This window comes from Lepidochelys kempii, chromosome 1, assembly GCF_965140265.1.
Source record: "Lepidochelys kempii isolate rLepKem1 chromosome 1, rLepKem1.hap2, whole genome shotgun sequence".
Classification (NCBI taxonomy): domain Eukaryota; kingdom Metazoa; phylum Chordata; order Testudines; family Cheloniidae; genus Lepidochelys; species Lepidochelys kempii.
Window position 1 is genome coordinate 198,657,836 of NC_133256.1, and position 26,183 is coordinate 198,684,018.

The 26,183-nt window shown below is 45.2% G+C and overlaps 1 protein-coding gene and 1 pseudogene across 1 annotated transcript in view; one reads left to right on the top strand and one right to left on the bottom strand.

The window, feature by feature from the left end:
• Nucleotides 1-10,310: 10,310 nt before the first annotated feature.
• On the top strand, nt 10,311-10,576 carry LOC140905475 (small nuclear ribonucleoprotein F pseudogene; annotated as a pseudogene).
• Nucleotides 10,577-17,860: 7,284 nt separating this feature from the next.
• The window catches only part of F5 (coagulation factor V), a 65,920-nt gene continuing 57,597 nt past the window's right edge, over nt 17,861-26,183 (bottom strand). The window contains exons 21-25 of the mRNA XM_073308245.1: nt 25,744-25,899; nt 24,420-24,564; nt 20,133-20,281; nt 19,089-19,271; nt 17,861-18,270 (exon numbers count right to left, since the gene is read on the bottom strand). Coding sequence (XP_073164346.1) covers nt 18,124-18,270; nt 19,089-19,271; nt 20,133-20,281; nt 24,420-24,564; nt 25,744-25,899 — 780 coding nt within the window. The 3' untranslated portion in view covers nt 17,861-18,123. The remainder of the gene's footprint in view (nt 18,271-19,088; nt 19,272-20,132; nt 20,282-24,419; nt 24,565-25,743; nt 25,900-26,183) is intronic.

Here is a 26,183-nt window from a genome sequence, read left to right on the forward strand (position 1 = left end):
GTGAGAGGCACAAGTGTTTGAGCCACACACACACACAGAGCTCTTCTTCAGGTCTGGGAAAGGTCCTCACAGTGTCACAGCTGAATACAAGGTGAACAGATTGTTTAGCATAAGTAGTTAACATTCAGGAGTCAGGCCCTGAGAAAACTTGAGCCTAACTTAAAAGTCCTGGGATCCTAAACATAATAAATACTGTTGTTGGTTTTATTTGTCCTCTGTGGTTTGAGCCTCAAGAAGGTCATATTTTCCATTTTTTCCCCCTCCATAGCCACAAGTGCTAGAAATGTGCTGTTTTTAAATAGCACAAGCTGAACTTCTCACATAGTCAAATGACTTCAAGGCTGGGGCTTTGAGAAGAGTCACATATTTACAATAAAATCACAAGAGCTGGCAACGTTGCGTACCTTCCATCTGACCCATTACCCCATGACGTATCCCATGCACATTACCAACAGCAGCTTGTAACATATCCTGTGTACACCAGCCTGTACTATATCACACACCCAGCAAGGTCAGTGGCCTCTAACATAAGTTGCAGTACATCATGTGCCTACCATAGAGTAGCTGTTCACATGTTCCCAGAATACCAGACATTTCAGCACTTTTGGTAACAGCATGAGCCCACCTCTGCCTACATGATGCTCCCCTCCCCCCGCCAGCATAACCTTGTAATAGTAATCCTTCAGGATTGTCCTGGAGTCTCCAGGAATTAAAGATTAATCTTTAATTAAAGAATATGTCATATGATGAAACCTCCAAGAATACATCCAACCAAAATTGGCAACCCTGCCTTGTATGCATGGTGTGTGCAAGGTCATGCCGCGTGGGGGATGCCATTTTCAAGAGCATGCCTCCATGCCCCTGCCAGTGTGACCTCATATGTACCATCAGTGCAAGGTCGTGCCAGCAGGGCCAGAGCAGAGCGCTGTTCAAAATGGTATTCCCAGGGGTGAAGAAAGAAAAGGAGGACTTGTGGCACCTTAGAGACTAACCAATTTATTAGAGCATAAGCTTTCGTGAGCTATAAGCTCACGAAAGCTTATGCTCTAATAAATTGGTTAGTCTCTAAGGTGCCACAAGTCCTCCTTTTCTTTTTGCGAATACAGACTAACACGGCTGTTACTCTGAAACCAGGGGTGAAGGTAACTTAAAGGATTTACCGGTACTCCGGAGTCCTGAGCATTGGGCATAGCCTCACCCAGAAGAGGTGGGGCCTTTAAAGGGCCCAGGGCTCCCCGCAACAGCCAGAGCCCTGGGCCCTTTAAAGTGCTGCTAGAGCCCTGCCGCCGCTACCCCAGTGTGTAGAGACCACTGCCAGTCACGCTGACCAACATTCTCTCATTGTTTCCTTGTATGCTCATACCTGTGTATATCCATCTGCTGTCTCTTATCTTTTACCTAGATTCTAAGCTCCTTGGGGCTGGGGCTGTCTTTTTGTTCTGTGTTTGTACAGCACCTAGCACAATGGGGTCCTGGTCCATGACTGGGGCTCTTAGGTGCTAACGTATTATAAATTATCATCATTATTATTATTAAATAATTAATAACCAATCTGTGATGAAAGATTAATAAGCACATGGCTTGTAGAAGGCGACCTCGAAAGAGAGACAGAGAGCCTCATTATGAATGAAGAAAATTAGTCAAACTTAATTTTTGAAACAAAATTGACCAAGAGAACTACTTCCTGAACTGCAGAATTGTTCCAAAAAGGAAGAGATGGTGCAGCATGTGCTGATCACCTGCATGAGCCTGGTTGGGAGAGAATATATGGACTGACACAGTGAGGTTGCCAAGAGTCTGCAGTGGAGACTGTGGCAAGTACAGATTTACATGCACCCTGCGATATTGTGACCAGCAAATTGCAAGTGCTCTAGAGAATGAAGAGGCTAAGATTTTATGGATCTGGCAGTTGTCACAGGCAAAGGTGTGAGGAAACCAGACAGACATAGGTGTTGTATAAAAGAAGACAAATAAGGTCATGATAATTCATATTGCCATGCAGCAGACAGAAACATAAGAGAGAAGACCGCATTCAGGCTCTGTGAGAATTTTAAGGAAAGCTAAAGGAAAACAAGTGTATTTGAGCACTTAAAATTCACAAAGTCTGCAGAGGGTTTATAAAAACTCCTGACTATGGAGTCGGTTTGTGCTCAGGATTTTTTGGTGATTCATAGGTAAATTTTAGACAGTAGCTGTCCCCGCTTTATGTTTAAAGATCTTGTATGTTGTGAAAAACATACAAATACAAAAAAACCACACCCCTAGGATGTAGTAATTTCCAAATTTATCCCCTGGCCCATGAAATATAATTTAAAATGGAATAGAATTAAATTAATTTGGCATCCCTATGCTTATGCCCCAGGAAAACACAATACTATATACCAAATATACAGTCATTGCTCATCTCACATTATGAGTCACCTTCAGGAGTTCCCCCACTCCCTCTCTTTCCTTAACGCTAGGGCTTGTTAACACTATAGGTTATGTCCGTATAATTTGTCACTCAGGGTATGTCTACACTATGAAATTAGGTCAAATTTATAGAAATTGGTTTTATATATTCAAGTGTGTGTGTCCCCACAGAAAATGCTCTAAGTGCATTAAGTGCATTAACTCGGCAGAGTGCTTCCGCAGTACCGAGGCTAGAGTCGACTTCTGGAGCGTCGCACTGAGGGTAGCTATCCCACAGTTCCCGCAGTCTCTGCTGCCCATTGGAATTCTGGGTTGAGATCCCAATGCCTGATGGGGCTAAAACATTGTTGCGGGTGGTTCTGGGTACATATCGTCAGGCCCCCGTTCCCTCCCTCCCTCCGTGAAAGCAAGGGCAGACAATCATTTTGCGCCTTTTTTCCTGAGTTATCTGTGCAGACGCCATACCACGGCAAGCATGGAGCCCGCTCAGCTCACTGTCACCGTATGTCTCCTGGGTGCTGGCAGACGCGGTACTGCATTGCTACACAGTAGCAGCAACCCATTGCCTTGTGGCAGCAGATGGTGCAATAGGACTGGTAGCCGTCATCGTCATGTCCGAGGTGCTCCTGGCCACGTAAGCCAGGAACGCCTTGGCAGACATGGGCACAGGGACTAAATTTGGAGTGACTTGATCAAGTCATTCTCTTTAGTCCTGCAGTCAGTCCTATTGAACCATCTTATGGTGAGCAGGCAGGCGATATGGATTGCTAGCAGTCGTATTGTACCATCTTCTGCCAGGCAGGCAAGAGATGAGGATGGCATGCAGTCCTTCTGCACCATCTGCTGCCAGCCAAAGATGTAAAAGATAGATGGAGTGTATCAAAACAAGAAATAGACCAGATTTGTTTTCTACTCATTTGCTTCCTCCCGTCCCCCGTCTAGGGGACTCGTTCCTCTAGGTCACACTGCAGTCACTCACAGAGAAGGTGCAGCGAGGTAAATATAGCCATGTATCAATCAGAGGCCAGGCTAACCTCCTTCTTCCAATAAGAACAATAACTTAGGTGCACCATTTCTTATTGGAACCCTCCGTGAAGTCCTGCCTGAAATACTCCTTGATGTAAAGCCACCCCCTTTGTTGATTTTAGCTCCCTGAAGCCAACCCTGTAAGCTATGTCGTCAGTCGCCCCTCCCTCCGTCAGAGCAACGGCAGACAATCGTTCCGTGCCTTTTTTCTGTGCGGACGCCATACCAAGGCAAGCATGGAGGCCGCTCAGCTCAGTTTGGCAATTAGGAGCACATTAAACACCACACGCATTATCCAGCAGTATATGCAGCACCAGAACCTGGCAGAGCGATACCAGGCGAGTAGGCGACGTCAGCGCGGTCGCGTGAGTGATCAGGACATGGACACAGATTTCTCTGAAAGCATGGGCCCTGGCAATGCATGCATCATGGTGCTAATGGGGCAGGTTCATGCTGTGGAACGCCGATTCTGGGCTCGGGAAACAAGCACAGACTGGTGGGACCTCATAGTGTTGCAAGTCTGGGATGATTCCCAGTGGCTGTGAAACTTTCGCATGCGTAAGGACACTTTCATGGAACTTTGACTTGCTTTCCCCTGCCCTGAAGTGCATGAATACCAAGATGAGAGCAGCCCTCACAGTTGAGAAGCGAGTGGCGATAGCCCTGTGGAAGCTTGCAATGCCAGACAGCTACTGGTCAGTTGGGAATCAATTTGGAGTGGGCAAATCTACTGTGGGGGCTGCTGTGATGCAAGTAGCCCACGCAATCAAAGTGATCAGGAACAGTCAGCATGGATTCACCAAGGGAAGGTCATGCCTGACTAATCTAATCACCTTCTATGATGAGATTACTGGTTCTGTGGATGAAGGGAAAGCAGTGGATGTATTGTATCTTGACTTTAGCAAAGCTTTTGACACTGTCTCCCACAGTATTCTTGTCAGCAAGTTAAAGAAGTACGGGCTAGATGAATGCACTATAAGGTGGGTAGAAAGTTGGCTAGATTGTCGGGCTCAACGGGTAGTGATCAATGGCTCCATGTCTAGTTGGCAGCCGGTGTCAAGTGGAGTGCCCCGGGAGTCGGTCCTGGGGCCGGTTTTGTTCAATATCTTCATAAATGATCTGGAGGATGGTGTGGATTGCACTCTCAGCAAATTTGCGGATGATACTAAACTGGGAGGAGTGGTAGATACGCTGAAGGGCAGGGATAGGATACAGAGGGACCTAGACAAATTGGAGGATTGGGCCAAAAGAAATCTGATGAGGTTCAATAAGGATAAGTGCAGGGTCCTGCACTTAGGACGGAAGAACCCAATGCACAGCTACAGACTAGGGACCGAATGGCTAGGCAGCAGTTCTGCGGAAAAGGACCGAGGGGTGACAGTGGACGAGAAGCTGGATATGAGTCAGCAGTGTGCCCTTGTTGCCAAGAAGGCCAATGGCATTTTGGGATGTATAAGTAGGGGCATAGCGAACAGATCGAGGGACGTGATCGTCCCCCTCTATTCGACATTGGTGAGGCCTCATCTGGAGTACTGTGTCCAGTTTTGGGCCCCACACTACAAGAAGGATGTGGATAAATTGGAAAGAGTCCAGCGAAGGGCAACAAAAATGATTAGGGGTCTTGAACACATGAGTTATGAGGAGAGGCTGAGGGAACTGGGATTGTTTAGTCTGCGGAAGAGAAGAATGAGGGGGGATTTGATAGCTGCTTTCAACTACCTGAGAGGTGGTTCCAGAGAGGATGGTTCTAGACTATTCTCAGTGGTGGAAGAGGACAGGACAAGGAGTAATGGTCTCAAGTTGCAGTGGGGGAAGTTTAGGTTGGATATTAGGAAAAACTTTTCCACTAGGAGGGTGGTGAAACACTGGAATGCGTTGCCTAGGGAGGTGGTGGAATCTCCTTCCTTAGAAGTTTTTAAGGTCAGGCTTGACAAAGCCCTGGCTGGGATGATTTAATTGGGGATGGGTCCTGCTTTTGAGCAGGGGGTTGGACTAGATGACCTCCTGAGGTCCCTTCCAACCCTGATATTCTATGATTCTATGATCTGCTGATATCAAGGGTAGTGACCCTGGGAAATGTGCAGGTCATAGTGGATGGCTTTGCTGCAATGGGATTCCCTGACTGTGGTGGGGCCATAGACGGAATCCATATCCCTATCTTGGCAACGGAGCACCAAGCCTGCGAGTACATAAACCGCAAGGGGTACTTTTCAATTGTGTTGCAAGCTCTGGTGGATCAAAAGGGACGTTTCACCAACATCAATGTGGGGTGGCCGGGAAAGGTACACGACGCTCGCATCTTCAGGAACTCTGATCTGTTTCAAAAGCTGCAGGAAGGGACTTTATTCCCAGACCAGAAAATAACTGTTGGGGATGTTGAAATGCCTATAGGTTTCAGAGTAACAGCCGTGTTAGTCTGTATTCGCAAAAAGAAAAGGAGTACTTGTGGCACCTTAGAGACTAACCAATTTATTTGAGCATAAGCTTTCGTGAGCTACAGCTCACTTCAGCTCACGAAAGCTTATGCTCAAATAAATTGGTTAGTCTCTAAGGTGCCACAAGTACTCCTTTTCTTTTTGCGAAATGCCTATAGTTATCCTTAGGGACCCAGCCTACCCCTTAATGCCATGGCTCATGAAGCCGTACACAGGCAGCCTGGACAGTAGTCAGGAGCTGTTCAACTACAGGCTGAGCAAGTGTAGAATGGTGGTAGAATGTGCATTTGGACGTTTAAAGGCGCGCTGGCGCAGTTTACTGACTCGCTTAGACCTCAGCGAAACCAATATTCCCACTGTTATTACTGCTTGCTGTGTGCTCCACAATATCTGTGAGAGTAAGGGGGAGACGTTTATGGCGGGCTGGGAGGTTGAGGCAAATCGCCTGTCTGCTGGTTACGCGCAGCCAGACACCAGGGCGGTTAGAAGAGCACAGGAGGGCGCGGTACACATCAGAGAAGCTTTGAAAACCAGTTTCATGACTGGCCAGGCTACGGTGTGAAAGTTCTCTTTGTTTCTCCTTGATGAAACCCCCTGCCCCTTGGTTCACTCTACTTCCCTGTAATCTAACCACCCTCCCTTCCTCCCTTTGATCACCACTTGCAGAGGCAATAAAGTCATTGTTGCTTCACATTCATGCATTCTTTATTCATTCATCACACAAATAGGGGGATGACTACCAAGGTAGCCCAGGAGGGGTGGTGGAGGCGGGAAGGAAAATGCCACACAGCACTTTAAAAGTTTACAACTTTAAAATTTATTGAATGCCAGCCTTCTTTTTTTTTGGGGCAATCCTCTGTGGCGGAGTGGCTGGTTGGCCGGTGGCCCCCCCACCGCGTTCTTGGGCGTCTGGGTGTGGAGGCTATGGAACTTGGGGAGGAGGGCGGTTGGTTACACAGGGGCTGTAGTGGCAGTCTGTGTTCCAGCTGCCTTTGCTGCAGCTCAACCATACACTGGAGCATACTGGTTTGATCCTCCAGCAGCCTCAGCATTGAATCCTGCCTCCTCTCATCATGCTCCGGCACATTTGAGCTTCAGCCCTGTCTTCAGCCTGCCACTTACTCTCATCAGCCCGCCACCTCTCCTCCCGGTCATTTTGTGCTTTCCTGCACTCTGACATTATTTGCCTCCACGCATTCGTCTGTGCTCTGTCAGTGTGGGAGGACAGCATGAGCTCGGAGAACATTTCATCTCAAGTGCGTTTTTTTTTCTTTCTAATCTTCACTAGCCTCTGGGAAGGAGAAGATCCTGTGATCATTGAAACACATGCAGCTGGTGGAGGAAAAAAAAGGGACAGCGGTATTTAAAAAGACACATTTTATACAACAGTGGCTATACTCTTTCACGGTAAACCTTGCTGTTAACATTACATACGTAGCACATGTGCTTTCGTTACCAGGTCGCATTTGCCTCCCCCCACCGCGTGGCTACCCCCTCAACACTCCCCCCTCCCCGTGGCTAACAGCGGGGAACATTTCTGTTCAGCCACAGGCAAACAGCCCAGCAGGAACAGGCTTCTCTGAATGTCCCCTGAAGAAAAGCACCCTATTTCAACCCGATGACCATGAATGATATCTCACTCTCCTGAGGATAACACAGAGAGATAAAGAACGGATGTTGTTTGAACGCCAGCAAACATACACTGCAATGCTTTGTTGTACAATGATTCCCGAGTACGTGTTACTGGCCTGGAGTGGTAAAGTGTCCTACCATGAAGGACGCAATAAGGCTGCCCTCCCCAGAAACCTTTTGCAAAGGCTTTGGGAGTACATCCAGGAGAGCCGCGAATGCCAGGCAAATTAATCCTTTCACATGCTTGCTTTTAAACCATGTATAGTATTTTAAAAGGTACACTCACCGGAGGTCCCTTCTCCACCTGCCGGGTCCAGGAGGCAGCCTTGGGTGGGTTCGGGGGGTACTGGCTCCAGGTCCAGGGTGAGAAACAGTTCCTGGCTGTCGGGAAAAGCGGTTTCTCCGCTTGCTTGCTGTGAGCTATCTACAACCTCATCATCATCATCTTCCTCGTCCCCAAAACCTGCTTCCGTGTTGCCTCCATCTCCATTGAAGGAGTCAAAGCACACGGCTGGGGTAGTGGTGGCTGAACCCCCTAAAATGGCATGCAGCTCATCATAGAAGCGGCATGTTTGGGGCTCTGACCCGGAGCGGCCGTTCGCCTCTCTGGTTTTCTGGTAGGCTTGCCTCAGCTCCTTCAGTTTCATGCGGCACTGCTTCGTGTCCCTGTTATGCCCTCTGTCCTTCATGCCCTGGGAGATTTTGACAAAGGTTTTGGCATTTCGAAAACTGGAACGGAGTTCTGATAGCACGGATTCCTCTCCCCATACAGCGATCAGATCCCGTACCTCCCGTTCGGTCCATGCTGGAGCTCTTTTGCGATTCTGGGACTCCATCATGGTCACCTCTACTGATGAGCTCTGCATGGTCACCTGCAGCTTGCCACGCTGGCCAAACAGGAAATGAGATTCAAAAGTTCGCGGTTCTTTTCCTGTCTACCTGGCCAGTGCATTTGAGTTGAGAGTGCTGTCCAGAACGGTCACAATGGAGCACTCTGGGATAGCTCCTGGAGGCCAATACCATCGAATTGTGTCCACAGTACTCCAAATTCGACCCGGCAAGGCCGATTTAAGCACTAATCCACTTGTCAGGGGTGGAGTAAGGAAATCCATTTTAAGAGCCCTTTAAGTTGAAATAAAGGGCTTCATCGTGTGGATGGGTGCAGGTTTACATCGATTTAAGGCTGCTAAATTCGACCTAAAGTCCTAGTGTAGACCAGGGCTCAGGGGTGTGACTCAGCCACGGCCAAGTGACGTAAGTTATACCGACCTAAGAGCCAGTGTGATAGCTACTGCCTCTCGTAGAGGTGATTTTAATATGCTGATGAGAGAGCTCTCTCCCGGTCTCCCATCAGCATAGAACATCTTCACCAATTGCACCATAGCAGCCAGTTTGAGCTTCTACTGTAGACCTGCCCTGAATCACAAGGCTTCCCTGATGCACATTCAACAAAGGGATCTTTTATCTTCCATTGTGTCCTGATTCTTTTCCAGCAGGGCACAACCTGAACTTCAAAGGGTGAGTTCCAGTACTTTTTTTCCCCCCAGGCAAGATCAGAGCTGGCAGCATTCCTCAAATTCAGTAAAAATAGCTCCTCACTATCTTACTAGAACAAGAACATATTATGCAGAGAATGAGATAATGATCACATGAAATAATATTTTAGAGAGAGAAGAAAGGAGGAAAGAGAACAATTCATTCTAAGCTCTGATTGGAGCTATTCTAAAAAATATACACATATTTCCTAGATAATTTGCTATTCTCTGCTCTCGGTTCAGATCCATCCTGCAGCATTGCAGGAACTCCCTGTTTTTCCATCTCCCCTTGTGCTCCGCTTCCTAGCTCACACCTGCATTGCTGCAGCTCCTATGCTTTGTTTTCTTTCACCCACGCTTTGCTCCACAAAGAGGGAGCTGCAATACAATAGGATGACTTAATAGGATTTACCAGACTGGATCATACCATTCATTCGTGCAATCAAGTATCCTGCTTCTAACTAGGGCTAATACCTGAGGCATGAAAGGGAAGTAGCAGAATAAACCTCCATAATGCACCTATCTTGATGACTCCTGTAATAAGTTATTTTCTTATACCTAGAACCATGGGTTTTTCTCACCCTCTCCATCATTATATCTTAACTTGCATAGCTGCAAAAGTTACTAGTGTCATAATATTAGCCAGCTCTTTATAGCACCCAGCCAAACATTTTGTCACCATCCACATCTTCCTATGGCAGTGATTTTTGCAGGCTGTCTGTCCTCTGTGTGCAGCAAAAATTCTTTTTCAGTGGCTCTTATGCTACTGCCCCTCGATATCATTGCATCCTCTTGTTCTTGTGTATGGGACATGGGAACAAGGAGGGAGCGATCCCCATTCTTTAATTTGGAATAATTCACTCAAGCCCCAAATAGATGGAATGAGCTCCCTGGTCCATTAAAATAGGCACTTATCCCCTCTGTTTTTAAGCCCCTTTGGTCTCTTAAGCCTCATCAGCGTGAAAGAAACTGAAATTGTGACTGAAGCATGAGCTGTAATATGAGAAATAAACAAAAATGTGTCCTTACTGTCAAAAAGCCATAAATACCCTCTGTGCACCCTGTACACAGGGTCTGAGTAGTAGGTGGCATAGAGGCCCGGCCTGCTGGAATGAGGAAGGGTTGAGGATCTAGATGCTGGCTGGGATCATATCCTCACCCAGAAGTCAGCAGACTGGAGGTAGGAGTTTGAACTTTGTGAGTCTTACATCCTTTGGATGCACATGCGGCCCAGTGAGTAATTTTTGTTTTTACTGCTGCCTTGTGCCAGGCTGCGTTACCATGAGCTTGCCGCTGAACCCCAAGCCCTTCCTGAATGGGCTGACAGGGAAGCCGGTGATGGTGAAGCTGAAGTGGGGGATGGAGTACAAGGGCTACCTGGTGTCTGTCGATGGCTACATGAACATGCAGCTTGTAAGCACAGAAGAATACATAGATGGTGCATTGTCAGGACACCTTGGTGAAGTTTTGATAAGCTGTAAGAATGTCCTGTACATCAGAGGAGTAGAAGAAGAAGATGGAGAAATGAGAGAATAAGATTGTATATTTCTGGAAAATAAAGATCAGTTTTTCACAAAAGAGAATAGCAATTCTATCAGAGATCCCACAGGAGGCGAACCTGTGCCACTGCTGATAGCCCCTGCTGCTCTCCACAGCTCCTTCACTGGATTACTTCATTGAAGTCAGGCTGCAAGGGATCCACTCAGCTGCTGTTCCCCAGTGCTTCCCTTTAGGGGGTTTAACTAGAGTGTAGGGACACGTTGAAGAGTTAATTAAGCCTCATGCTACATCATCTGGCTTCCAGTTTTTCTGCAGGGTTTTAGAGGAGACTATATGCATCTCCCTCTTTTCCGCCCCCCCCAGACTGCCCCTCTAGAGCTATGGATCCCTCACCCTCTGAAATGGCCTTTGGGAGGTCCAAGGTGGGAGGGAATAGTGCAACAGACACAGCTGAGACCCTCTATGCTAGGAGGAGGTGGATCCAGAAGGAGACCCTCTGAGACCCTAACACTAGGCAGGCATTTGGCCTAGTACATTCCCCTCTCAAACTCGCCACAGGAAGGTAATGCTCCTCTGAGCAGCACTGACATTTCCTGAACACAATTCAGGTGGTTTTATTAGACGTGAGAGATGAATTCAGAAGAGTAATTGAAGCTGCATGAGGAGGCTGGTGAGAAGGTGAATTCCCATTCTGTCTGGGTCTACAAAAACTCCACCTACCAAACCACTCTAGTTTGGTTACAGGTTTATCTATCAGGTTAGAAACATTACATCATCAGTTTTCTGGATTTTTGTTCCCACTGTATTTTTCTCCCTTTTAAATTTGTTTCCTTCTTTCTCATGAAAAAAGGAGGGTAAAGGCTAAGAAGTGTCTGAAAGTAGGGAAAACATAATATGCTCACTTTTTTCCAACCCTTTTTTCCAGTTGGAAAATAGTAAATAAATGTGAAAAGTAGGGGCTTCCCTCCATTGTCACAAGATTTTGTTTCTAATTTTCCAGTCAGAAATTTGACTGCTCTATCGGTTGATCCTATTACGAGTACTGAACACTATTACTTCTGTGGATGTAGTAGCTCTGCACAAATGAACCCTGTAATAAATGAAGTGGGGAGGTAGCTCCTTTTTATAGACACCCAGCCAGCCAGTTAGCTACAAAATCCCTGTTAGTAGCTGTTCTCTACTTGCTTTACCTGTAAATCGTTAAAAAAGCCCATAGGTAAAAGGAAGGGAGTGGGCACCTGATCAAAAGAACCAATGGGAGGGTTAGAACTTTTAAAAATTGGGAAAAAACTTTCCCTTTGTCTGGCTGTTGTTGTTCTCCAGAGAGAGAAGACACAGAGCAGCAATGCTGTAAGAAGCTTTAAACCAGCTATAAAAATTCATCAACTCATACCTAGGAATTACTTATCTGAAACCCCAGATATGTAAGTAGATCAGGGAATGTCTAGGAAGACACAATTAGGTTTATATCTTTTATTTCTGTAAGGTTTGTGGACTCCTCTGTGCTAACCCCCAAATGCTTTTGTTTTGCTTGTAACCATTAAGCTGGACTTCAAGAAAACCATTCTTGATGCTTCTTATTATATTTGCTCTTTTTAAATCTAGCAATAGCCTACGTTCCAAATGTATTTTCTTTTTTTGTTTTTAATAAAATGTACCTTTTTTAATACCAGGATTGGGTTTTTGTGTCCTAAGAGGTTTGTGCATATGTTGTTTAATTAGCTTGTGGCAACAGCTGATTTCCTTTGTTTTCTTTCTCAGCTGTTCCCCAGAGCAGGGTTGAAAGGGCTTGAGGGTACCCCAAGTATGCGTTCCTGGGTCCAAAGGGGATTTTTTTTTGCATTTCAGTGGTGGTAGCATCTACCCATCCAAGGTCAGAGAGAAACTGTAACCTTGGGAGTTTAATACAAGCCTGGAGTAGCCAGTATTAAGTTTTAGAATCCTTGTGGGCCCCCACCTTCTGCACGCGAAGTGCCAGAGTGAGGAATCAGTCTATACAGACCCTTTCAAAGTTGTAACATATAGCATGAAGCTTACCAGGGAGACTGTTTCTACACTATGTCATATGAATCCTGGCTGTCGCACCAAACCAGCATAATGAATGTGTGATGCTATCTGTTGGGATCCACCCAAAATTTATGCATGTAATCTCCTGAGCATATCCTTGTGAGTAATATTTTATATAAACAAATACATCATGCAACATAAAGAGGATATGAAAGGATTCATCACCTGGTTCAACATGAAAATGGGAGGAAAGTTGCCAAGTGTAAATGGATGTGATTTTGAAGATAAGAACTTCAGAACAGGTGGAAATCCAAGGGTATTCTGTACCCTGGCCGTAACCCTTTAAGAGTGTAGGGCTCAGTTGTGATCTCAATTACACCCATGGAGTTCACACTGAAGTCATGGGGAGTTGAGTGGACATACTGGAAAGCACAACCAGGTCCTTGAATTTCAAATGTGAAATTCACTTCACCCACATATAGTGCAAATAATTGGGTGGGGAAGGTCATGGACTTAGGGAGGCAAAATCTACCTGAAGCCTGGTGAATGCAGTGTAGCACTCCCCCACTTGCTTCTATGCCAGGCACTCTCAAGTGGATCCACATAGATGTTGGATCCCATGGCCCCATCCCTAGCTCACGTCTGTGCTGGGCTATGTGGCTGCACAGAGAAACCTCCCCCTACCCCCAGAGCACAGGGGCTGCCAAAACTTCCCCATGCCACTCCACCAGCACCTTGACATAGGGCTTCAGTGCTGCAGAAGGCCTTCTGGTGGCCCTGCACACCAGGGTGAATTTCATCTTAAGTGTTTGCTGTGTGAGATGTTGAATTAGGTCAGGCCAGAACTTGGCGGAGCTTGTTCAGCAATCACATGGTTTTAAACAATTCTCAGAAATTGCTGCAGGCATATTGGAAGGCAAAATCACATCAGCCCATCCTGGTTCCGCCTTGTCTAGTGCTCTTAGTAACAAAGCGGCATTTCTTGCCTGACATCTAGGGCGCAGTGACCCTTAGGCGATGTTCTTAGTCAGCATGAAACCTGAATAAATCATATGAAAGCACAACGCAGCCAGAGGGACAAAAACAACAACAGTTGTAGCTTACATCTTACCCAGTTCATGAACTGCTGGGTTCATTGAGAAGTAAATTAAAGGGGAGGCTGTCAAGTTTAGATCTGTGGTTCCGGGCAAGGATTTACAAAATAAATCTCACATGTGCAGAAATGTTCTTCTGAAATGTCTGTGTAAATTGGCACTACAAAGCATTTTTGTATTTAAAGCATCCTGTGCACTGTTGTGAACCAGTACACAAAAAAACTCAGCTAGAAAAATGAAACAAACTATAAATAGAAAGACAAGGTGGGTGAGGTACTAGCTCTTTATTGGATCAACTTCTGCTGGTGAAAGGTACAAGCTAGCGAGTTACACAGAGCTCCTTGTCAGGTCAGGGGAAGGAAACAGAGGGTCTGAGCTAAATACAAGTTGGAACAGATTGTTAAGCAGAAGGGTAACAAGCTCATGAAAGCTTATGCTCTAATAAATTGGTTAGTCTCTAAGGTGCCACAAGTACTCCTTTTCTTTTTGCGAATACAGACTAACACGGCTGTTACTCTGAAACCTGTCATACTGGAGGTGGTCACTTGAAAAGAATGAGCGGTTAGGGGCTAGATTGTTATGCATAAAGGGTTTGAAATGAGCAATTAAGGATAGCAGGCAGTAAGGTGTGTCACAAATTGTTGCAATGAGCCATAAAACCAGTGTCCCTGTTAAGCTCAGGGTTTTGAATTTGAAGGTATTGTGCAACTTTCCATTAAGGACAAGTATTGAAAGATCAGATATGGAGTGATTGCTTTGTGAAAAGTGTTCACCACAGGTGATGTGATGTTTGTGTCTTTTATCATTGTTCTGTGTGAGTTCATTTGAGAGCATAGTGAGTGTCTGGTTTCACCCACATAGTTATTACTGGGGCATTTGATGCACTGTATGAGGTGTACCACGTGTTTTGAAAAGAATGTGTAGGACCCCTCTATCTTGAAATGTTTGTTGTGGGGGTGCTAATCATTGTAGCAGTGGATATACATATAAAGGTTTTACATCTGTTGTGCAGGCAGGGCCTGGTGCCCCTTTGAGTTGGTGTATCCTAGTCTGTGGGGAATTTGCTTCTGATGATGAGCTTGGCAAGGTTAGGGAGTTGTTTGAAGCATAGGCGCCAACTCTGTAGGTGCTCCAGTGCTGGACGACCCACGGGGAAAAATTAGTGGGTGCTCTGCACCCACCAGCAGCCAAGCTCCCATCCCCACCCCATGCCCCACCTCACCTCCGCCTCCTCCCCCTCCCCTGACTACACCACGTCCCCATTCCTCCACCTACCTCGGAATAGGGGCAGGGAGGGGGCTGAGTTGGGGCGGGGACTTTGGGGAAGGGGTTGGAACGGGGGCAGAGCAGGGGCCGAGCATCCACCAGCGCCAGTAGAAGTCAGCGCCTATGGTTTGAAGGCCAGGAGAGAGGGTTCAAAAAAAGTTTTTTCAGGATATCAAAATATTTAATAATCTGTCTCAACTTGTATTTAGTTCACTCTGCTTCCTAGCCTGGTGTCCTGGCCAAATTTACCTAATTATGTTCTGCCCATCCAAAATTCCCCCTGCAGTTTCAGCTGATGCTGGCATTCCTCACTTCTGCAGTGCCGTGTTGCTTAAGGTTATGTCATGTGAAGTGCCCCATGGCTTTCTCAGTTTTGTTTCTATTTAATGTGCATATGAGGAGGCTTCTGGGAGGGTTAGTAAGGAGACATAGTCTACATTGTCTCCAATACACTGGTGATACCCAACTCTATGTCTCCATAACATTCCGCTCTGCCAGCGGCATGGCATGAATGATGCACTGCCTGTGTGGGACCGAGGCCTGCATGAGGGCAAGCAGACTAAGATTCAATCCAGATAACACTGAAATACTGTTGGTAGGTTGGGGGAAAGCCAACAGAAGAACTGGCAAAGACTGTATCAGCAATTCTGATTGGAGGCATGCATCCACTGTTTGGGTAGAAATAAATGGTCAGTTTTCGAATGGAGAGAGGTAAATAGTGGTGTCCCCCAAGGGTCTGTACTGGGACCAGAACTATTCAACATATTCATAAATGATCTGGAAAAAGGGGTAAACAGTGAGGTGGCAAAATTTGCAGCTGAGACTTAACTACTCAAGATAGTTAAGTCCAAAGCAGAATGCAAAGAGCTACAAAAGGATTTCACAAAACTGGGTGACTGGGCAACAAAATGGCAGATGAAATTCAATGTTGATAAATATACAGTAATGCACATTGGAAAACATAATCGCAACTATACATAAAAAATGATGTGGTCTAAATAAGCTGTTACCACTCAAGAAGGATCTTGGAGTCATTGTGGATAGTTCTGTGAAAACATCACAAAACTGCAGCCACAGTCAAAAAACCTAACAACGTTAGGAAACATTAAGAAAAGGATAGATAAGACAGAAAATATCAAGTTGCCTCTATATAAATCCATGGTACGTATGCCCACATTATGCAGATGTGGTCGCCCCTCTCTAAAAAGATATATTGGAATTGGAAAAGGTTCAGAAAAGGTCAACAAAAATTATTAGTTTTGTGATTTTGTTCCAGGCCATTTTCTGTTGCAAACATTTCATTTTTGGTGATGGTTTTGTCAAGCTGGCAAAGTTGCCTTTCAAAATATGGAAAATCAGAAACGTTAACATTTTGCTCTTCACTCCAGAAATTCAGCTGTACTTTCAAGTGGAAAACGGTGACAGTATGAAATATTTTAAAAAGGCAGAATAAAATGTGAAAAAAATATTGATTGAGGTTTTAAAATTTTATTTCACTTTTTTATACATCTTTACTTGGAAACACATACATTTTTTGATATAAGAACTCTAATTCTCTTGAAACAGCTTGAGACAATACTTTATAAGGTTAGAGACCAAAACATGGCCCTGGGTTCTTGATGATATTCTGCCCCAGGCCATGAAGGACCCAGGTGAGCAGAGGCAGTCCTCTGCTGACAAGACTGGAGCCTAGGACAGTACTAAAAGCTTAGCTAAAACTCTGCTAAAAAGATATATTCAGGGATAGCAAATATATTCTCACTGAGCGCATCCATCCAGAGAAAATCTATAAATGTTTTCTGCACCACAGCAGTGCCACCAGCAATAATGTTGGCAAATGCTGTAGCATAGACAAGGTGTAGGTGTCTTTACCGTAGTGTTATCGAATCCTATTTTATTGCCATCACGTTTCTCATCAACAGCCAAGAAGGCTTGTTTCTTCCAGTAGGGATAACAAAACAGCATTGCCTAGCTTCTAGTGGTTAGAGCATGGGACTGGAAGCCACGAATCCTGTTTCTGGTTCTACCACTGACCTGCCATGATCTTGGGCAAATCACTGTCTCTCTCTATGCTTCTTTCCTGCCACCTATAAAGATACTGTTGATCCCCACCCAGGGGTGCTGAGAAGATTAATGGTTATTTAGGATATATAGAGTCAGAGGCATGCGTGGTGTTTAAAAAAGCAAATATAAAGATGAGGGCCCTAGATTCTCAGAGAAGGGGTTGCAGATCCTTGATCTTGAGGCCACTTCTATGTCAGCCCCAGCAGAGATCAGAGCAGAGTGGAGGCTTCTCTTGTCTACACTGGCTGGCTATGACCCTCCAAGGGACCACCTACCAGCCAGGGATAGCTGGAGTGCAGCATCACACCCGCTTCCCAGCCCCAACACCAACGGCTACTGGATGGTGGTATAGACAGTGGTTTTATGTGTACTGGGGACTCCCCCTTCAAGGGGAATGCCTAGGGAGGGACATCTGATAGCTTTCAGCAGTGAGGGGGCTACAGAGAGAGCAAATCTGGGCTCAGGATTAAGCCCAAGGTCCCTGCCCTCAGGAGATTTAGTGTAAAATTAGGTCAGGACCAGGACAAAAGGAGAACATGTGTGACTGGGGGAAGATGACAGTGGTAGAGAAATGGAGGGAATGTGTTTGGGTGCCCAGATTCCCATGGAAAGGGGCATGTCAATCTTGCATGCTTTGTGGATTTGATGTTTGTTACTTTCTCTTTTTAAGGGTGGGTCTACACTGCAGCTCGGATGGTGCAGGTAAAGAGACACGTGTTAGCTCTGCTCCAGCTTGGGTGCTAAAAATAGCAGTAAGGCCATGGCGGCACGGGCTAGCCACCTGAGAACAATCCCACCTGGCCTCTGCGTCCATACGCGGTTGGCCAGCCTGAGCTGCCGCCCATGCTGCTGCTCGAGCACACAAGCTCAAGTGGAGCAAGCACGTGTCTACCCACCCGCTCTGGGAAGCTCCCTCCCAGCTGCTGTGCAGTTCTATCCTTAATGTACATTTATATGAATGAAATATCTGCCAATGAAATCTCTCGTTTAATTCACATTGGCAAAACACTAAGATCCTTGGAGGAAAGGCACTTCAGAAGGACTAAATCTGATTACTCTAAGAGTTTAAAAAATGTAGTTCTGCACAGTGATTGCTGAAAAGTGTCAGGCTCCCAGACTTGGCCGTTCGTGTGTACTCTGTGTGTCCAGCATTTAGGAAGGATCACAGCCAAAGAGTTCTACCCGGAGAGCAATGCTTCGATTCCAGGTTTTTGGAACAATGCGGATGAACCTGGAAAATATGGGTGGATTTAAGAAATGCTTGACCTGTCCGCTGCTGTTCTCATTCCCCCTAAATACCTGAAAGTAAACAAAACAAGGAATTAGTTTGGGAAAAAATTATTAAAAAAAAGCGGATGGCTTTGTAAGGTATCTAAATACTTCAGAGTTGCTGCGTTCAGGAACCGGGAGATGGACTGGATCACACCAGTGGTGTATATACAGCCTTCCTCCTCTAGGTCACTGGTTCAAATCCAGTCAAATCCAAACTGTGGTCTCTGTTTCTGTCTATATCACAAAAACTATCACCACAATTGGTGCTAACTGGCCCCTGTGTTGGCTGGGGACTGACAAATCTCCCCTCTCTTATCCCTAGATGTGGTCCCTGCAGGTTGGGATTGAAGCACTTCCGTCAAGGTGGCTTGGGGGATTTTGTAAGTGCTGTACTTGCTGTGTGGATGTATGGAGGTCTCAGCTCTGTCAATCTGGGACCTTTCACCAGCACTAAATTCAATTAAAAAAATTAAAGCAAAAAATATTTTGCAGTGAAGTTTGGCAGAGGCTTCCGCATACACATTCTGTGCATTCCTTTGAAATGTCCCTCTTTAAAAGGCACACCACTGATTTCATCCCAGGTTCAACGGCATTCCACTCACATGTAGCATCTCCTCCCTTTTACTGGTGTAAATTATTTACATCAGAAATGAAGAGCCACAAAAGGGAAGTTCGAGAGTTCTCTAAAATAGAAGAACAACTCCACCAGCATTTTAAATTCAACTGCAGGAACAATTTTTTGTGCCCCTCATTCTGGGGCTGTCCCTCATTTGGGCCTTGAGAAGTATGACAAAGTGCTCGGGATTCAGAAAAAGGGACAGAATTCTCCGAGTTTAAAATGGTACCTTTCCCACTGAAGTGGTGTTATCCATATAAGGTTTCCATTCTGTGCCTTCATCACTGAAAAGGATGGCGTAGGTTTTCACAAACAGCTCCACAGACATGGACTTGCAACCCTGGGTTGTGATAGCGGTTATCTTCTTCGCTTTGAGGAGATCAATCTGCAACCACTGCTGGTTGTTGTTTGACTACAATCAATACAAAGAGTAATATTGGCACAATCAGAAACGTTGCTCAATGACAGTTAAAGTGGTATGAAGACATCCACCCACCCAGAACGTCAAACCTATGCAAACCAAGTTAAGGGAAGTGCTACCAGCATTCTCTGCTGGCCACACATCAGTTTAATCACTGCAGATGATACACGCTGACCCTCCATCCAGCATTCACTTCCATCGCCAACGCAGAATGAAAAGCAATAAAAATTCATCCCTGGTGAATTACCGTAGCTCTTATAAAGCACTTCTCATCAATAGATCTCAAAGCGCTTTACAAAGTATCATCATCATCCCCATTTTACAAATAGGGAAACTGAGACATGCAGGGAACTGACTTGCTCAAGGTCACCCAGCAAGCCAGTGACAGAGCTGGCCTCCGGAGTCTCACTCCAATGCTCTAGTCACTAGGCAGTACTGCCGATCAACAGTAAAGCCAACAGGATTACACCAGATGAATTTGGCTCACAGGCCACCAACCTTCAGCGCTTACTCATCCACTGAGTCCAAAGAAACCACTCCCATGAGTAAGGGCTGCTGGGCCTGCTTCCAGTCTCCACACAGTTTCATTGCTTTCCACGTCACATTATGAAATCAGTAAATGTTCTTTTTTTAAAAAAAGAACACCACCACCTCTCTCCCTTAAAGGAGCTGGGCATGTCCCAAACCTCCCGCTGGAAGGGAACTAAACAGGCTTTTCCCAGGAGGACTGAAAAGAAGCAGCCAGAGCACAGCATGGAGGGGGCACAGGCACAGACATACACCAGAGCAGCAGCACATTTGCTAACAGCAGCAGCTTTGACTGAGCAGTTTTTTCTTCTGTTTGCTTGTTACCTTTGCTTGCCAGGCATTCAGCCTCCCTTGCTGATTGAGACGCGCGAGGGAAGGCTCCCATGCGTTATACCAGGATATCTTATAGGAAGAAGCTGTAATCTGAGCTTTTTTGATCTCCCCATTTTCCATTCCCAGCGGCAGAGAGCAACCTGTTAAGAGAATAGCAGTAGGTCTCCATTTAATCTCTTGAGCAGCAGTGGACCAGAGGAATAAGCAACAGGCTAGGAACGCCTGAGTTGTCATCCCGTCTCTGCCACTGACTTGCTGTGTGGCCTTGCTCAAGTCATTGTAACTGCCCTTGTGCCTCAGTTTCCCCATCTTTAAAAGGGAGGTAATGCAGAGTTGTTGTGAGCATTCATTAGTTAAAATGCATAAAGCACTTTGAAGTTGTGAAGTGCTATCTAAATTCTAAATGCTCAGGACATGGGAGAAGAGAATACATTTGCAGTCAGGGAGTGGAGCTCTCTTTGCTCAGTCATCATTAAAACGAAGCCCAGCAGATCTGTGAAATAAAAGGTTTGTTTATCTCTGCCTGTTATGGGTGAGACTGTGAAAAGCACCCAGAGTTAGACCAATTCTGACTGAGCACTTTTGAAAGTCCCACTCTGTATTCTTATATTGCAATTCAAGGATTTCACAAGCATCTTGTGATGTTTGGATGCCCAACTTGAGAAACCCAGTTTTCAGAGGGTGGGCAGGGCTCAGTCTGAAAATCAGGCCTCTTTGAGGGGTCTCATGTTAGGCACCAAAGATCATGAATTGCTTTTGAAAATAAGAATGGGGGATTTCAATTATCCCCATATTGACTGGGTACATGTCACCTCAGGACAGGATGCAGAGATAAAGTTTCTTGACACCTTAAATGATTGCTTCTTGGAGTCCTGGTCCTGGAACCCACCAGAGGAGAGGTAATTCTTGATTTAGTCCTAAGTGGAGCACAGGATCTAGTCCAAGAGGTGAATATAGCTGGACCACTTGATAATAGTGAGCATAATATAATTAAATTTAATATCCCTGTGGCAGGAAAAACACCACTGCGGCCCAACACTGTAGCATTTAAATTTCAGAAAGGGGAACTACACAAAAACGAGGAGGTTAGTTAAACAGAAATTAAAGGGTACAGTGCCAACAGTGAAATCTCTGCAAGCTGCGTGGAAACTTTTTAAAGACACCGTAACAAAGGCTCAACTTAAATGTATACCCGAAATTAAAAAACCTAGTAAGAGAATCAAAAAAGAGCCACCCTGGCTAAACAGCAAAATAAAAAAGCAGTGAGAGGCTGTCATAAATATAAAGGGAAGGGTAACCACCTTTCTGTATACAGTGCTATAAAATCCCTCCTGGCCAGAGGCAACATCCTGTTACCTGTAAAGGGTTAAGAAGCTCAGCTAACCTGGCTGGCACCTGACCCAAAGGACCAATAAGGGAACAACTCAAATCTTAGGGGGGTGGGGGAAGGCTTTTGTTTGTGCTCTTTGTTTACGTGGTTGTTCTCTCTTGGGACTGAGAGAGGCCAGACAGAAATCCATCTTCTCCAACCCATCCTAATCCAAGTCTCCAATATTGCAACCAGTATAGGTAAGCCAGGCAAGGCGGATTAGTTTATCTTTTGTTTTTCTTGTGAATTTTCCCTGTGTTAAGAGGGAGGTTTATTCCTGTTTTTGTAACTTTAAGGTTTTGCCCAGAGGGGGATCCTCTGTGTTTTGAATCTGATTACCCTGTAAAGTATTTTCCATCCTGATTTTAGAGAGGTGATTCTTTTACCTTTTCTTTAATTAAAATTCTTCTTTTAAGAACCTGATTGATTTTCCATTTGTCTTAAGATCCAAGGGTTTGGGTCTGTGTTCACCTGTACAAATTGGTGAGGATTATTATCAAGCCTTCCCCAGGAAAGGGGGTGTAGGGCTTGGGGGGATATTTTGGGGGAAGACGTCTCCAAGTGGTCTCTTTCCCTCTTCTTTGTTTAAAACGCTTGGTGGTGGCAGCATACTGTTCAAGGCCAAGGCAAAGTTTGTACCTTGGGGAAGTTTTTAACCTAAGCTGGTAAGAATAAGCTTAGGGGGTCTTTCATGCAGGTCCCCACATCTGTACCCTAGAGTTAAGAGTGGGGAAGGAACCCTGACAGAGGCAAAAAGGCATCCTTTAAAAAGTGGAAGTTAAATCTTAGTGAGGAAAATAGAAAGAAGCATAAACACTGGCAAATGAAGTGTAAAAATACAATTAGGAAGGCCAAAAAGGAATCTGAGAAACAGTTAACCAATGACTCAAAAAGTAATAGCAATTTTTTTTTAAAGTACATCAGAAGCAGAAAGCCTGCTAAACAACCAGTGGGGCCACTGGATGATGGAGGTGCTAAAGGAGCACTCAAGGACAATAAGGTCATTGCGGAGAAACTAAATGAATTCTTTGCATCGGTCTTCATGGCTGAGGATGTGAGGGAGATTCCCAAACCTGAGCCATTCTTTTTAGGTGACAGATCGGAGAAACTGTCCCAGATTGAGGTATCATTAGAGGAGCTTTTGGAACAAATTATAAATTAAACAGCATTAAGTCACCAGGACAAGATGGTATTCGGCCAAGAGTTCTGAAGGAACTCAAATGTGAAATTGCAGAACTACTAACTGTAGTCTGTAACCTATCATTTAAAATCAGCTTCTGTACCAGATGACTGGAGGATAGCTAAAGTGACACCAATTTTTAAAAAAGGGATCCAGAGGTGATCCCAGCAATTACAGGCCTGTAAACCTGACTTCAGTACCGGGCAAACTGGTTAAAACTATAATAAAGAACAATATTGTCAAACATATAGATGAACATAATTTGTTGAGGAAGAGACAACATGATTTTAGTAAAGGGAAATCATGCCTCACCAATCTATTAGAATCCTTTGAGGGGGTTCAACAAGCATGTGGACCAAGGGGATCCAGTGGATATAGTATACTTCGATTTTCAGAAAGCCTTTGACAAGGTCCCTCACCAAAGGCTCTTACGCAAAGTAAGCTGCCACAGAATAAGAGGGAAGGTGCTCTCATAGATTGCTAACTGGTTAAAAGATAGGAAACAAAGAGTAGGAATAAATGGTCAGTTTTCAGAATGGAGAGAGGTAAATAGTGGTGTCCCCCGCAAGGGTCTGTTCTGGGACCAGTCCTATTCAACATATTCATAAATGATCTGGATAAATGGGTAAATGGTGAGGTGGCAAAATTTGCAGATGATACAAAACCACTCAAGATAGTTAAGACCCAGGCAGACTATGAAGAGCTACAAAAGGATCTCTCAAAACTGGGTGACTGGGCAACAAAATGGCAGATGAAATTTAATGTTGATACATGCAAAGTAATGCACATTGGAAAACATAATCCCAACTGTACATATAAAATGATGGGGTCTAAATTAGTGTTAACACTTAAGAAAGAGATCTTGGAGTCCTTGTGGATAGTTCCCTGAAAACATCCGCTCAATGTGCAGCGGCAGTCAAAAAAGCGAACAGAATGCTGGGAATAATTAAGAAAGGGATCGAAAATAGGACAGAAAATATCAAGTTGCCTCTATATAAATCCATGGTACACCCACATCTTGAATACTGCATGCAGATGTGGTCGCCCCATCTCAAAAAAAAAGATACTGGAATTGAAAAAGGTTCAGAAAAGGGCAACAAAAATGATTAGGGGTATGGAGCAGTTTCTGTATGAGGAGAGATTAATAAGACTGGGACTTTTCAGCTTGGAAAAGAGACAATTAAGGGGGGGATATGATAGAATTCTATAAAACCATGACTGGTGTGGAGAAAGTAAATAAGGAAGTATTATTAACTCCTCATAGCACAAGAACTAGGGGTCACCAAATGAAATTAATACGCAGCAGATTTGAAATAAACAAAAGGAAGGATTTCTTCACACAATGCACAGTCAACCTTTAGAACTCCTTGCCAGAGGATGTAGTGAAGGCCAAGAACATAAGAGGGTTCAAAAAAGAACTAAATAAGTTCATGGAGGATAGGTCCATCGATGACTATTAGCTAGGATGGGCAGGAATGATGTCCCTAGCCTCTGTTTGCCAAAAGCTGGGAATGAGTGACAGGGGATGGATGATTACCTGTTCTTTCCCTCTGGGGCACCTGGCACTGGTCACTGTCGGAAGACAGGGTACTGGGCGAGATGGACCTTTGGTCTGACCCAGTAGGGCCATTGTTATGTTCTTAAATCTTGGCCCATAAAAATAAAAAGTGGAACCTATTTTTCAAAGGTGTAGAGGGGAACGAAGTACCCGGGAGTTCTCATTGCTCACCTTCGACTTCGCAGCCCAGGAGTTCCATCCGAAGAGTAGGCCTGTTGTAGGAGTCAGTTGGATAGACCCTGATATACCTCGCAATGATAGGTGGATCAATATGGTTGTCTTTTATCCCATGGGCATCTGAATTACCTTCAAACAACTAGTAAAACAGAAAAAAGCAATTAAGAATTCACAAAAGATAATGATATTAATTTAAAGCAATTGCAAGCTTGGTCCTGCAAACCCTATGTCATGCGATTAAGTCTTTACTTATGCAGTTTCAATGGGGCTACTCACATTATAGCAAAACCTAAAAATACATCATCCTTATCTTTGCCTTACTATAGCATCCAGAGGCTAAATCAGGGACCCAGTGTGTTAGGCGCAGTACAGACCCCTATTAGGATATTAATAGGCAGACAACTAAGACCAGTAAAGACCTAACGTGTATTAACGCCTATCATTCAAACACCACGGTACTGTGGGTATGGCTACACTACTGCAGCTGCAGGTGCAGTGGGGTGCTGGAGCTGTACCACTGTAGTGCCAGAGCGTTCCCCCTTCCTTTGTCACTGGAAGGGCTTTTCCATCAGTGTAGTTAATTCTCCTCTTCAAGAGGTCGATGGAAGAATTCTGCATCTACAGTGGGGCGTAGGCTGACCTAACTACATTGCACAGGGTGTGATATTTTTCAGAGCCCTGAGCAATGTAGCTAGGGCAATTTGATTTTTAGGTGGAAACCAGGCCGCAGAGTTGAGCTCCAGCAGGTAGGGGACGGATGTTTGGGCATAGCTAGGAGACTCCTGGAAGGGCAGGTGCGATATGGACACCTGGGTTGCACATGCGTTAGGTAGCTACTGCTAATATTGCTTTGCTAACTATTGTGACAGGGTGCAAGGGCTGGTCCGCACTGAACAGGGGCAGGAGTTCAGCCCAGCGTCCCACTCTCCTTGCACATGTGCTCAGGGGAAGGACTGTGAGACAGAAGTGAGGCCTGTGCAGAAGTGGGGCTGCACAACCAGGGTTACAGGGCTGGATTGAAGCCCAGGCTCAGGAGATTCCTTATCTCTTATTACGATCCTGTATTCTCCTTTGTTATACACACCAGGCCAGACTAGTAAAGGGATCTAGGTGCCTCATGATGCAGATAGGCATCTAGTGCTGTTTTCAAAACGCCCTTTGGAATTAGTGGGATTTTCCAATCTGCATCTTCATGCGCCTAGATACCTTTAAAATTCTGACCCCTTATTCCTTGAGAAAAGCCCCTGGTGGCTGCCTGTTACTTTCTGCTGAGCTGCATAAAGTCAGGGAGGCTGTGGTGATTAACGAGCAGGCAGACCTTCTGTCCCCCAGTGCTGTTTCCTATGAAGGTGATCCACTTCCGTTTGTCCTTGCTGTAAGTCATAAAGAACTCTTTGACATACAAGGACTTCATCCATTGCTTGGCTCCCTGAGTCTGTATCCCTGTGATCAGAGCTTCCCTTTGCAGGTCCACCTGTAGAAGACCAAGATACACAAACTTTAAGAAAAGCTGCACCATGAACCCAATTTCATCCTCTGGCACCTAGGGCATGGTGCCCAGGCCTGCATTTAGGCACTCAGAATGGCACTTCCATGCCCGAGATGGGTAACGGGGTGTGTAAGCGCTGGCGCAAGAGTCCAAATGAGGAATTGTGTCCTAACCTATTTTATTGATGCGTGTATTTATTTGTAGGCATTTTTGGGGTGCCCACCACCACAGTATCTGGGCAGCTGACAAACATTAATGAATCCATCCTT